The sequence below is a fragment of the Onychostruthus taczanowskii genome, unplaced genomic scaffold, assembly GCF_017590055.1.
Source record: "Onychostruthus taczanowskii isolate IOZ18803 unplaced genomic scaffold, ASM1759005v1 scaffold47, whole genome shotgun sequence".
Classification (NCBI taxonomy): domain Eukaryota; kingdom Metazoa; phylum Chordata; class Aves; order Passeriformes; family Passeridae; genus Onychostruthus; species Onychostruthus taczanowskii.
In genome coordinates, this window is record NW_024502236.1 from 3,688,163 (window position 1) to 3,701,571 (window position 13,409).

At 37.9% G+C, this 13,409-nt stretch overlaps 1 protein-coding gene across 1 annotated transcript in view; it reads right to left on the reverse strand.

Annotated features, from left to right (window-relative positions):
• The window catches only part of LOC121341351, a 227,271-nt gene that overhangs the window by 125,877 nt on the left and 87,985 nt on the right, over positions 1–13,409 (reverse strand). The window contains exon 3 of the mRNA XM_041414796.1: positions 8,143–8,221. Coding sequence (XP_041270730.1) covers positions 8,143–8,221 — 79 coding nt within the window. The remainder of the gene's footprint in view (positions 1–8,142; positions 8,222–13,409) is intronic.

The window sequence follows — 13,409 nt, forward strand, 5'->3', positions numbered from 1 at the left end:
TCAAAAGATGAGGTTTTGCTATTTGATATATGGACACATTAATATATATTTCATCTATAATGCATACACATATTTTACTATGAAAATACATTTTAAAAACAAACAGGCAAGAAATCCTGAACGTTAAGCCTTTGTTTATATTCTAATTGCAAAACAGTCTTTCCAGGACAATATATAATTTACAAGCCATTGCTCAGTGCCCAGGAATGACTGGTATCATTGCCTAAATACCTTTTCAGCACATCATTTTGGTCTTATTACTCCTTTATTGAAGATACTTTTCAAATTACTTGAATCTTCACATGCAATTATTAATTTCTGAAAGTTTTTTTTTGGGAAATACTGTCCTACCCAAGCACTCCACAAACCTTCTCCCCTTTAGATAGAAGAACACAGCACTTTAGCTGGCAGAAGATTATCAAGGTTACTTTATTTTGGGCACCTGAAACAAGCCTCTCATGAACTGATGTTTTTCTGAGTCCCTATTTCCGTACACTCAAAACACATTTCCCCTATTTTCTTTTGCTTGAGTCATGAGAGTTCTCAGATATACACTGGATACTACAAGTACCTCCCTTAGGTACTCTGGAAATAAGGAAAGGAATGGGCCACTCACTTAAGAGTCAGACTTGGTGATCCTTTTGGAGCCCTCCCAGCCCGGAATATTCTGTGATTTTGAGTGCAGGGAAAGACATGCAAAATAAAACTTTAAACCACATAAAAGATATCAATTCTACATCTTCTGTTCAGAAATTTTAAAGCAGTACATAAATAAAATACTAATTTGAAGGATAAAGATCATTCTAGATTAAGATGCAAGACTAGAAATTGAGTAAAATTAGTCAGATGTGTTGTGCACCCCTCTCTAAATGGAAGGACAACACACTAGGGAAAGGAATATCATCATGGTGACACGTTATTGAAACTTATTTTTCCCAGAATTTAACCTAACCCCCTCTGTAGAAAACAAGATGCCTATTTAAAGTGCTTCTTGAATTCAACTAATCTGAGGAATTTAAGATTTGAAGTTCCCTGGATATTACAGGAATAAGAACAGCATGAAATACAGAAAAGTTTGTTTTACTTGAGATATGTGTTCAAGAGCAGCCAAAATTTTTAGTGTCCTACACTAAATTACTTTTCTACCCCAGAGAGAGGGTGTTCCCTCTAAACCAGAGATGACGATATAAGGATTTCAGAAACTATTGTTTGAATTTTACTGGTCTTCAGATTGCTAGCACACAGAATTTTCAAATAAAGCACTGATAGTCTGAAAGCTCTAAGATATTTAAATTCATTTGTTTCAAAAACACATAAAAAAGAAACATTAAAATTATTTAGGGTTCTATTAGAGGTACAGTCTTTTTACTGCCTTTAGCATCAGGTTATCAAAGTACATTCAGTAGTCTATTATGAACTAGAAGTACTGTCTGTCACAGTTGGTTCATTTCCTCTTGCCCTAAGGGGGAAACTAAGTATAAAATATCATGCTTTGGTAAGGTTTCTTCTCTTTTATTATTTTAGCAAACACATATACATACTTCTATGGCTGTGTCACAGACAAAGCTACAGAAAAGAATTGTGCCTTGCGCTTGAATTTCTGTAGGGAAGTGGCTCCCACCACTCCAAACAGTCCTTAGAAAAGACTGAGACAAGCTTTATGAAGATTTGAAAATGCTCCAGTGTGCATGAACTGTGTTCATTACAGTGATTTTCTACCTCAAAATGAAGGTAATTTTTTTTAAAGTAGCTTCATTCATGAGTAACTGCTCATCACCTTCAAGATAAAAAATATTATCTCATATTGATATCTTTATTCTTTGGGAAAATCTTGTGTTTAGAAGGCAAGTTTCATATCATGGAATCAGAGAATAAATGAGTTTGGAAAGGATATTGAAGTCATATCATTGAATGGTCTGGGTTGGAAGGGACTTGAAAGATTACATCGTTCCAACACCCCTGTTCTGGGCAGGGACATTTTCCACTACACAAGGCTGTACAAAGCTCCATCCAACCTGCCCTTGAACACTTCCAGTGGTGAAGTACCCACAACATTTCTAGGAAACGTGTTCCAGGGCCTCAACTCACAGGAAAGAATTTCTCCCTAATCTCATCTAGATCTACTCCCTGTCAATTTGAAGCCAATCTCACTTGTCCTATCACCTCAGGTCCCTCTCTATCTTTCCTTTAGGCTCTCTTCAGATACTGAAAAACTGCAATTATGTCACTCCAAAGCCATCTCTTTTCAAGGCTGAACAGTCCCAATTCTCTCAGCCTTTCCTCACAGCAGAGCTGCTCCATCCCTCTGATCACCTTGGTGCCTCCTCTGGCCTGGATCCAGCAGCTCCCTGTCCTTGTTGTGCCGGGAGCCCAGAGCTGGATGCAGCCCTGCAGGTGGGGTCTCAGCAGAGTGGGGCAGAGGGGCAGAATCCCCTCCCTGCCCTGCTGCCCATGGGGCTTTGGATGAGCCCAGCACACGGGAGGTTCTGGGCTCCCAATGGCCAGGGCATGTCCAGCCCCTCACCCACCAGCACCCCCAGGGCTGCTCTGGATCTGTTCATCCCCAGCCTGGACTGGTGCTAGGGGTTTCCCCTGACCCAGGTGCAGCAGCTTGGTCTTGGTCTATTAAATCTCATGACATTCCCAAGGGCCACCTCTTGAGCTTGTCCAGGTCCCTCTGGATGGCATCCCATCTTTCAGGTGTGACACCCACAGCCCTCAGATTGGTGCCATCTGCAAAACCTTCCAAGGGTGCACTCAATCCCTTCATCCATGTCGTTAATGAAGACCTAAGAGCCATCTGAAGCATGTCTGAGAGCAGGCTTCTCAGCAGCTTATCTAGGCATGTCCTGAACACTTTCAAGAATGGAGATGCAATTATCAAATGCAAATATCACGTCTATCAATCAGAGTGTCCCTGTAAATGTGCATCCATTTTCCCATAGATTTTCAAAGGTAGCTGTGATCACCGGTGCTCTGTTTTGATTTCCTCCATAATGAACTCAAAGAGTTGGACTCACGCATTTCTGTATCAACTATCAACTACCAACTATCAACTTCTGAATCAACTGAGTAAGGATGTTTCTATAATCAGTTGTGATTTAAAGTGAAATTTGAGATAATTCATTCCAAACTCTGACTTTATAACTCTTATATAACCTTGAACTCTATCCAGCTCGAACAGACACTCTAGAAGATGCTCATTTTTGGTTCAGAAGATACAGCCTCCTAAATTTGTCTCTCATTACTTCATCTTTTCCTACAAAACCTTCTCTTAAAGTTTACCTATCCTAAGTAGAGAGTGCAATTACCATCTAGCTATCACATTTCTTATTAATCCCTGATTATAAATAAATATGTGAAGTTATCCTGGGGCAGGGTGTAGAAGGGGATAGAGAGGAGAAAATTAAAAAAAAAAAAAAGGACACCACTAGACAAAAAGAAGAAGATACTCCAGAAAGCTTGCATCTCAGTATCACGAGGATTTCAAAGAATGCTTCACCACTAGTCATTTTACCAGCAGTAGTGAAAATAAAAATCAGCCAGTTTTCTAAATCAAGAGCTAATCAACTTAGGTGCTCCTTTCACACAGCTCAAAGTAAGCTTTATGTTGAGTTGAAGGCTGGAAGAGAGAACCAGAGATCGTTTTCCTTCTGAAAGCTGTTCACTTTTCTGCCTTGCATAAACTAGACTGAGCAGAGAGAGTTCTTTGCACTGGATGGTTCAAGATGTGGGCTTGAGTTCCAAGCACTTACTTAATAAGTGTTCATGTAATCACCCAGCCCTCTTACTGTTAAACCTTCCAGTAAGAACCTTGCTATGTGAAAAGTGCCTGTCTCCTTGAAAAACCATTAGGCAATTACATTGCAAAGTCATGAAAAAGTACTTCCTCTAAAACTTATGAAGAAATCAGACACCTGCACATATAATGTAGTCTTAAAAGCAGAATGACAGGCATACAAGGTCAGTGGTTTTCCTTTTGACAGATGTTATCCAGGCAGGATTCTGGCTCCTAGAGAGTGCAGAAAGAGGAGAAAGACTAAAAGAAACAGAAAATGGCAATGGGCAGCAAAGATCAACCAAGTGAAAAACAATTTTAAACAAAATATAGAAGAATTATGAGGGATGGGAAGCATAGGGTGGCGAAATTTAGTTATCCCTTTAAAGAGGAATCTAATGTTACTCTGCCTCCGGGGTTTGTCTGCACCACTATGCACCCCACGGAACTCTTGGATTGCCCTCACTTTTACTTCACTCTGAATATGCTAGTTAAAAATACACTTTTGATACAAAGATAATGCAGAAAACGGCAATTTATTCTGCATGTTAAGAGTAAGGGACCACTTGTACTGTTCTCCACCAGGAGAAAACACAGCATACAGCAAGGACAAAACCTATTTAATACTTGTACATAAAGTATTGGAGTCTTCAAGACACTGAAATGATGAAATAAGAACAAATTCTGGACACCAGTTATTATTCCCGTATGGTTACTGAGCAATTTATTACTGCAGATAGACATCTGAAACTGTCTGCCACAGCTGAGTCTCACTTCTGTTACCACTTCACATATCATTCATTTCACTGACCCTTACATGCTATGTAAGAGTTTTAGCTCGAGAAAACCTAATTAATTTACTATTAATATTAATTTACTATTAAAGTACATATACATAAAATGCCCCACAGACTCCCATGATGTTCCAGTCAAACAATTCCATTCCTTTTGGACTGATCCTTCAAGAAACTGGCAATAGTTAACACAGGCATATGTCAAGACTCGAGGAGGACCAAACTAACTGCACCAAAGAGAAAGTCTAAGCAAGGAACGGAGGCAGAATTAGCACAGATGTTTTTGCAGCAAAAATTAGTGGTCATCTCTAAGACAGATTCCAGAGGAGGCCACCAAGTTAATTGGTCAGATGGAGCAGCTCTGCTGTGAGGAAAGGCTGAGAGAATTGGGATTGTTCATCCTGGAGAAGAGAAGGCTTTGGGGTGACCTAATTGTGGCCTTCCAGTACCTGAAGGGAGCCCAGAGGAAAGATGGAGAGAGACTCTTTACAAGGATCTGGAGTGACGGGACAAGGGAGAAAGGCTTCAAACTGACAGAGAGAAGGTTTAGATCAGAGATCATGAAACAATTCTTTTCTGTGAGGATGGTGAGGCCCTGGCACAGGCTGTCCAGAGAAGTTGTGGCTGCCCCGTCCCTGGAAGAGTTCAGGGCCAGGTTGGATGGAGCTCTGAGCAACCTGGGATAGTGAGAGGTGTCCCCTACCCATTGGTTGGAACTAAATGATCCTAATGTTCCCTTCCAATCCAGGCCATTCTAGGATTTTATGAAATTATGATAGGAAGTGCCACACTGCAAAAAGTGTAAGATCTCCAACAGTGAAGAAATATTCTGGGAACAAGGCTTGTACATGATTATCAATGTTAATCTAGTCCAGGAGTTTGGGCATATCTATCTTTTCTACCTATGAAGTTTTCCTTATTTTCTTTCCTACATTTCTCTACCCTTGACTAATTTCCGATTCAGCAGGTCATTCTGTACCACTGAATATTTAAAATTTCTTTCAGAATCAGAAACCAAATTCTAATATTGTATATATCTATATCTGTTTATACACACACACACACACACACATCATTCACACAGGTGTAGAGGATGTAACCCTGGCAGAATTGCTTCCAACTGTTGGGATATAACACTCTTTTCCCCACCAGATGGCAGTAACTTCAACTTTATATAACCCGGACTGGTCACCACATGCACAGCAAACAATGGCATACTTTATGTTCGGGATTTTCCATAAGAAGGAATGCTGATTTTTTTTTTAACATGTACAGTAGAGTTATTCCAGTTTCCTCCTATTTAATGGCAAAGTGTTCTACTAATAGCTAAGCTCAACTTTGATCAGTATATCCTACAAGAATTTTTTTTTTTTTACACACATCATTCCGTATTTTTTTTCAGTATCTGTAATTTTGTCAATCTGGAGAAGTACAAGTATTATTTCCAATCGTTGTCTTGTTCCAAGAAAAATTCCCAAACAGAAATATCTGGGTAACTTTCAAATGCATAATAAACAAACTTTTACAATATATACTAATGAATAAAAAGAGTAAAGGACACCAAAGAAGGAGGGGAAATGATAAATACCTTTGCATATTTTTTTTACAAAATAATTCAATGTACAGATTTCTTGACTTATAAAAGCTCAGGGTAAAATCTACACCAAAAATATTGCAGCCAGTACATACTATTTTACACACCAACAAAACTCTCTTTAATATGAGACCTGACAATTTTTTCTACTGGCAAAACCAGGAAAGTTTTTGTCAACATAGTCCAGGCACAATAAAAATAATGCAATTTGGTGGATGGGGACTATTCTGTAGGGTATCCAGTTCTAGGAGCAACTCATCCATTTGTTCTTTTGTAACCAAAATATCGTTGTTCCCTTTTTATTTCTTTAACATCTAATTTTTCAGAAGAAAAAGTCCTATATTACAAAAAGACAACTTCCCTCCTATTCGACTAATATTAGTGTTCAGACTGATTAACTGGGTTTATATTAAGCTCTATTCTGACTGCAAATATAATATCAAAAGTGCACTGTCTTATTAATAAAACATACTCATCCACCAATAAATTTATGACCAAATATGCAGTCTGTTTGGACAGCTGGCTTCCACCATCCTACAAGCAGGGATTCAGATCCCTTTTTTTTCTCCCCATGCTTGTTGGTTTGGATTTTTTTTTCAACAGAAAGTAGAGCAAAACTTTCTCTGGATATACAAAACAAAACAAAACAAAAAAAAAAGGAAAAAAAAAAAAAGTAAATGCAGTAATGGAAAGAAAAGACCATAAAAATAATGCAAAAAGTGATATGCCTACATTCTACTAATTAAATAATAAGCAGCCAATTATATTTTTCTTTCATACTCACAGGCAATATTCCTGAATGTTTAAATTTTAATACCAAAATGCAACTCCCATTTACATGGATGTGTACTGGATAAGCAGTATCCCAAATCAGTGACATTTGAACTGAAGATGTTCTCAAGATATATCTTAGTTCAAAAGACCTGTTCATAAACTTTTCATAGCAGCTTGGTATCCTTCTGAGATTGCATATCCATATCAGCTGGAAGGATGAGCAGAATCCACCATAAAAATAAGTCATTCTTACATAACTTCCTCTTCCTGAAGGCAGAGGAAAAGTAAAGGTATCAAGTAATGTTTAGTATGAACCTAACCAAAATGATTTGAAGTGGAAAATGCAAACCTTTGTGAATAACCATGAACACAAAATACAACCTTGGCTTGGAAGGAAAAACAGAATGACTCATTGTTGAAGGGGACAGATTAAAAACAGAGTAAACACAGAGTAAATACAGGCATTTAACATTTAAAATAAATTGCCAGCATAAAAAGTTTAGCACAACCTTGTGATGTTCAAAGGGATGGTGAAGTAGAAGTGATGGACAACCGCTTTTCTTTCCAACTGCAGGATCAGTAACAATCCCACAGTTACATTTAGAGAATTTGTGCATTTTGAAAAGGATATGGGAAAATAGAGGTGAAGGAAGAGACACAAAACTGAATACTGGAGAACACGTTACAGCAAAAGTCTTAAGAGATCTCAGATCTATTTTAGCTGACTTGAACAAATATGTAGCAGTCATTATAGGAAAACAAATACCACCTGTAAGTGCCAGCAGAAAACAATGGAACAATGGCTCAAATCTGAATCTGGTCAAATTTAAATTGGGTGAAAGATTATGATTCTTCATTTAATGAAATAGTTACTTTTGCTATGAAGATAAATAGTGGATTAAATCAAAAGAGTTTCCCACTTCAAAGAAAAAATGCAAGGGAGTAGCAGTACAAAATGTAAAAACTTGTGAGTTTACACTACAGAGTCCAATGGCCCATTCTGGTTTGAACCCCAGCCCTATGCTGTGAGGAGAAACACCATGTCTGAGCTCCTCAGAAGCCATTTGAAATGCAAGGGAGCGTTCTCTCACTGTCCTGGGAAAGCCATCATAGGATGGAGAGCAGCTGCACAGCCCTCAGCTTCATGTGCCAGGGTCATGGTGACTGGGACAGGAACTTTGGGGAGTGATCTCAGGGCTTACCTGCAGCTTGTGGAGCAGCAAACACAGTCCTGCTGTGAGATGGAAAGGCAGCTGTGCACCTGGAATGGCAGCTGTACACCTGGAAGAGACACAGCACATGAGAACAGGGATACAGGACTTCTGCAATAAACTAGCTGAGTTTCACCTGATATTTCAAAAGGAAGCCTATACCAAAGAAAGACACAGCATTATGTCTCATAACTACACAACATAAAGACAAAAAAGAGGAAGTTTTTTTTCTACAAGACTTGATGAACTTTTACGTATTAACAAATTTAAGGGAATTGTCATATGCCAATAGATGAAACAACAAAGTAACATGGAAAACCATCTTCTGTCTTGCAGGCCCCATAACCTTTCAGCACATCAAACTGGGGGCACTCTCTTGCTGGATGCACATTTAGTTGTGTGCTGAGCTTTGCATGCAAATAAATTCACAATTTTATTACTTTTATAAAGTAACCAACTCAATTTCTTAAACTGAGTTTAGTACCTGAAAATTCTTAAATTGTCTTTGTAGATTGTTAGAGAACATAAAGAATTAATTAATACACAAAACTTATATTTTTTCTCATCTTCACAGCAAACACAAGGTTGTGTTTAGGAGAATATATAAGGAAAGTATTAATACAATCACGTATTAATTGTATTAATACTTAATTAATAACGTATAATTAAGTCTAGTACAATAAATACAATACTAAGAGAAAACACGTGTAGCAGAACCACTATGCTGGCAAAATATATTTAGCCTACACAGTAAGAAATCCTCTGAACTCTTTGTAATCAACAGATCATATTTAGTGCCTTCCTTTCATTAACATGGAGTTTTTCAAGAAGTGGGATAAGTTAGAAAATTATTGTTACCCTCAGAGAAAGCACAGGATTTTTAAACGAGGAGCCCTTCAGTTTGTGAGAGCTCAATTAGTATTAATTACAACTTTAAAGAAGCACCACAACATATTCACATTGATAGTATAGGCATATCTACAGCACAATTACTGTCACTTCAATAAGTGCAGTCATGCATTACATATGCTTTTCTAGGATCAAAGTGGTGGCATATCCAGTCCAAGCTCCTGCTATCGGAGGCAGGACTGTGTTTCACATTCCCTTTCATAAATGTATCATTTTCCACCTTGCAAACAGTTAGACGCGTGTGGAAAAACAAAACCTGACTGCTTTATTGAGAGTCTCCTCCAGAACACTACTGCTTTTATGGCTAGAAATATTCTAACTTCCAGTCTGATTTTCTGCCAATTATTTCTGTCCTAGCATTGTTCCTCAGATTAGATTGCTCTCCTTCACTCACAATTGTCCTGTTCCCACTGTTTTCTCTTGGCCTTTATTTTACTGAAGAGAAATAAACCTGTTAGTATGCTCACAATAACCTTTCCCTTCCCACTGTTTGTTTTAGTCCCATTTCTTTCTCTGTTTGCTACACCTGAGTTTGTGCTTCCTACACCTGGGCACTCCAAATGCCTGGCAGCATTCCTGGGGAGGTTGCTGTGGTGCCTCACGTGGAAGCATTACTAATTTTATTTCATTATCTGAAAGGTCCAACTTGATACTATTTTAAATTGCATAAACCTTGCTCACAGACTTATCAGACAGCTGGAGTTGCAGTTATTTTGGATGAAATTGCTCTTACCTAGTTTTAAGCAGCATCTCTGAGCTAGTCACTGCAGGTCCTTTAGAATCAGAGAGACACTTCACAGCATGATTCATCTGATCTATTTTTAGAGATTCTGACTTGATGAAATCTGTTCTGCCCTAGAAATACTCTTCACTGACCATGCCTAAGCAAATACCTCAGTTGGAGAGAGCTCGACTGAATCAACTGAAGAGCTTATTTTGTGGTTTATTAATATAGTCAGCTCCTTCATTTCCTTTAAAAAAATCTTGAGATAGCAGATAATAGCAGAAGCAATCATAACCATGTACATAACTAAGTTTTCAGACTTCATCCTGTTTCCATTCCCCACAGTCTCTCAGTTGTGAAGTTTTCTCTGGATTATTCACTGATGGTACTTTTGAATTGCATATTGAAAATGGCTCTTCTAGCACAATTTTAAAATCCACAATAACTAGAGGCAGCAAAATTTTCCCTCAGAAATCAAGTGCTTATGTAATGATTTGACAGAATTTTGGTTTGACAACTGATATTCTAGACTAGCACATGAGAAAGAGGAAGGTATTTTAAAATATGCTGAATTTTGATCAGTCATAAATGAAAGGATGCAGACTTGGGTAAGTTGGCAGGATTCTTTTTGCCACCTCTACCAAACCTCACTAACTACCCCTGCTAAGCAAAAAGCTTGAAATCGTTTAATAGCAAAAGATAAAAAAACAAACCTAAACAAAACAAAAAACCCAAGCAAAAATATATATTTCTATTGTCTTCTCCAATGGAATGATTACAGAATTTTTCTGCACAAAGAGCAGATTAAAATCAGAAGGAATTTGATACTTTCCCTCAACTCCAGAGGCAAATCAAGATAGTTACTGCACTATATGATCTCACAGTGGATTATTATTTAAAAATTTGCTACTGTTGAATCTTAAGAATTTGCCTGAAATCCTCCAAATATAAGTTATAAAAGAGAAAATATAGTAAACACTATACCAGTTTTTCTTTGCTTTGTGAAATAAGTGCTAGTACAGATAGATAGGTTTTACAGATAAAGATATTTTGCAGCAAGTAACAGGCTGTACTGAATATCTCAGGAGTTTGACTTGGCCAGTACAAAGTCATGAAGGTTTTTTTCACATCTCACCAGTCCTGCTTACATAGAAGCATTTGAACAGTTTTTCACATGACAAAAGTGCTAGGACCAAATTCTTTATGAGAGGGGATAACTAAGGAAATTTTAATGAAAATCACTGTCAGTCAAATTACAGAATATTTGGAAGATGGCTGAACACAAGTACAAACAATTCAAAGCGGAGTCATTCACCAAAGCAGAAGTTATTATTGCTGCTCGCTATCCTACTTGGTGCTCAGAAACCCAAAATCAGAACAACTCTCAGTAGAGCAAACCCTGAACAATTTCACTCCTTGAATCACAATACCAAAATTACTAAATTCCAGATTGTTCAGGCTCATGGACAAATTCATGGACAGGATGTCCATAAAGAGATACTGAAGGGTATGGGTCTGATGTCCCCTCTAGCATCACACATCCAAAAATGATGGATTCCAAGGGACTACGAGGGAAATAGATTTCCATTCAGACCCAAAATCCCAGTCACAGAAGCTTCAAGGGATGTCATTTCACATAAATATGAAAGATTTTTTTTCAGAATGTAATTTCTGATACTTTTTAATGTCAGACTATCAACCACCATGCCCCTCATAAATGAAAAATCATCAGATTTTTCATTCTTTATGAAAATTCTATTTTCTTAGGCCAGAACTATTATAAAAATGACATTGACAGTGGCATAATTAAGCATATACACTGATCTTTTCAAAGTTTCTTTTTTCTGAAATGACTGGTCTTGTTTTGCAGTCTGCTATGTATTCTTTCACATAAAACTTTGAATGCTTGCTCTAGTTTGTAAAGCATCCTACTCTCAAGCATAAACAAGATTTCTTCACAAGTAATTCTTGGCAGTAATGTATAACTTCCAGAGCTCTTCAATATATACAAATACAAGGCAAATTTCCACCCCTGATTCTGAAATAGGATACAATAATTCTACCAAATGTTTGTCTTTGGTGTATAATAAAAACCAGTCAATTTTTCTTCCTGAAAACTCCCTCTTTCATTATTAACTCTTTAGTTAGGGAAGGGAAAAATCAAATATGAAAAAAAATGTAAAAGGAAGAGGCAAATGCTGAGAAAAAAAGGCATTTTAAATAAGAAGAATCTTTGTGATTCTTCTTATGAAAATATTAGAAAGGCAAAACCAGACATGCTTTCTACCTGTTTTCTATTGGTTTCTACTTGTTTTCTATTGGTTTCTATTTTAGGATAATGCATCTTCTTGCAGATCAGAAAGCAAACCATATTCTGGGTTACATCAAAACCAGCATGGCCAGCAGATGCCTCTTGCTCTGGACTCCACTCTCATGAGATCCCCCTTGGAGTTTTGTGTCCAGCTCTGGGGTTCCCAGATTTGGATTTGTTGGAGAGAGGCCAGAGGAGGCTACAAAAATGACCAGAAGCCTGGAGCAACTCTCCTATGAAGACAAGATGAGAGAGTTCAGTTGTCAGGCCAGGAGGAGAGAAGGCTTGGGGAAAACCTTACTGGGACCCTTCGATACTTGAGGAGATTTAGAAAGCTGGAAGCAACTTTTTACAAGCACTTGTAGCAATAAGACTGAGGGGATGAATTCAAGCTAAAAGAGAATACATATAGGTTAGTACTAGGAAGAAATTCTTCCCTCTGAGGGTGGTGAGACACTGGCACATTTCCAGAGAAGCTGTGGATGCCCCACCCCTGACAATGTCTAACGCCAGGTCAGATGGGGCATTCAGCAGCCCCAGGTGTCCCTGCTTGTGGCAGGGGGGTTGGAACAAGATCATCATGACCCTAAGATGAGCTCAGTTGGTCAGAGCATGGTGTTAATACTGAGTTTGATCCCTGTATGCACCATTTAGTTTAGGGGTGGACTTGGTGATCCTTGTTGGTCCTATCCAGCTCAGAATAGTCTGTAAGTTTGTGATCTTTCATGTCCCCTCCAACCAAAACTATTCCATGATCTTTGGCTGTTTGGCAGGACCAGCTCTTTGCAATAAATATTTTTGCCCTGAGATTGTGTCATTTGTGATTGTGATGTTAACTTAGCCAGATTCTACACAAGAACAAAGCTGTTATTGCTGTTGTTTTGCATGTCTCTGTTAAAAAGCTATGACAAATATCAGGTTATTTTGGACTAACATTATTAATGTTAAAGATTCCCCTTCTGTGAACAGCATATAAGCATTAAAAGGACTTCTACTTATCAATAACAGAGGCTCAGAAAATGACAGCCCTGAAAAGAACCTCATACACTTGAGATGCTCCTGGAATCAGACTAACTTCTATTTCAAAACATCAGAGAACTATGACACTGAGTGAGAAAATGTGACTTTCTGATCATTTGAGAGTTCTTCTTGCACCTGTTATTTATATTCAATGCATTTGGAAAGAGACTTGAATAAGAGGCAACAACTTAATCAGACTTTCTAAGGCTTTTTATGGTGGGGATTACAGACCAAAAAGAGTACTCAAGAGACAGAGAGACTTAATTTGTTTTCTATCTTAAATCAAAGTGGATG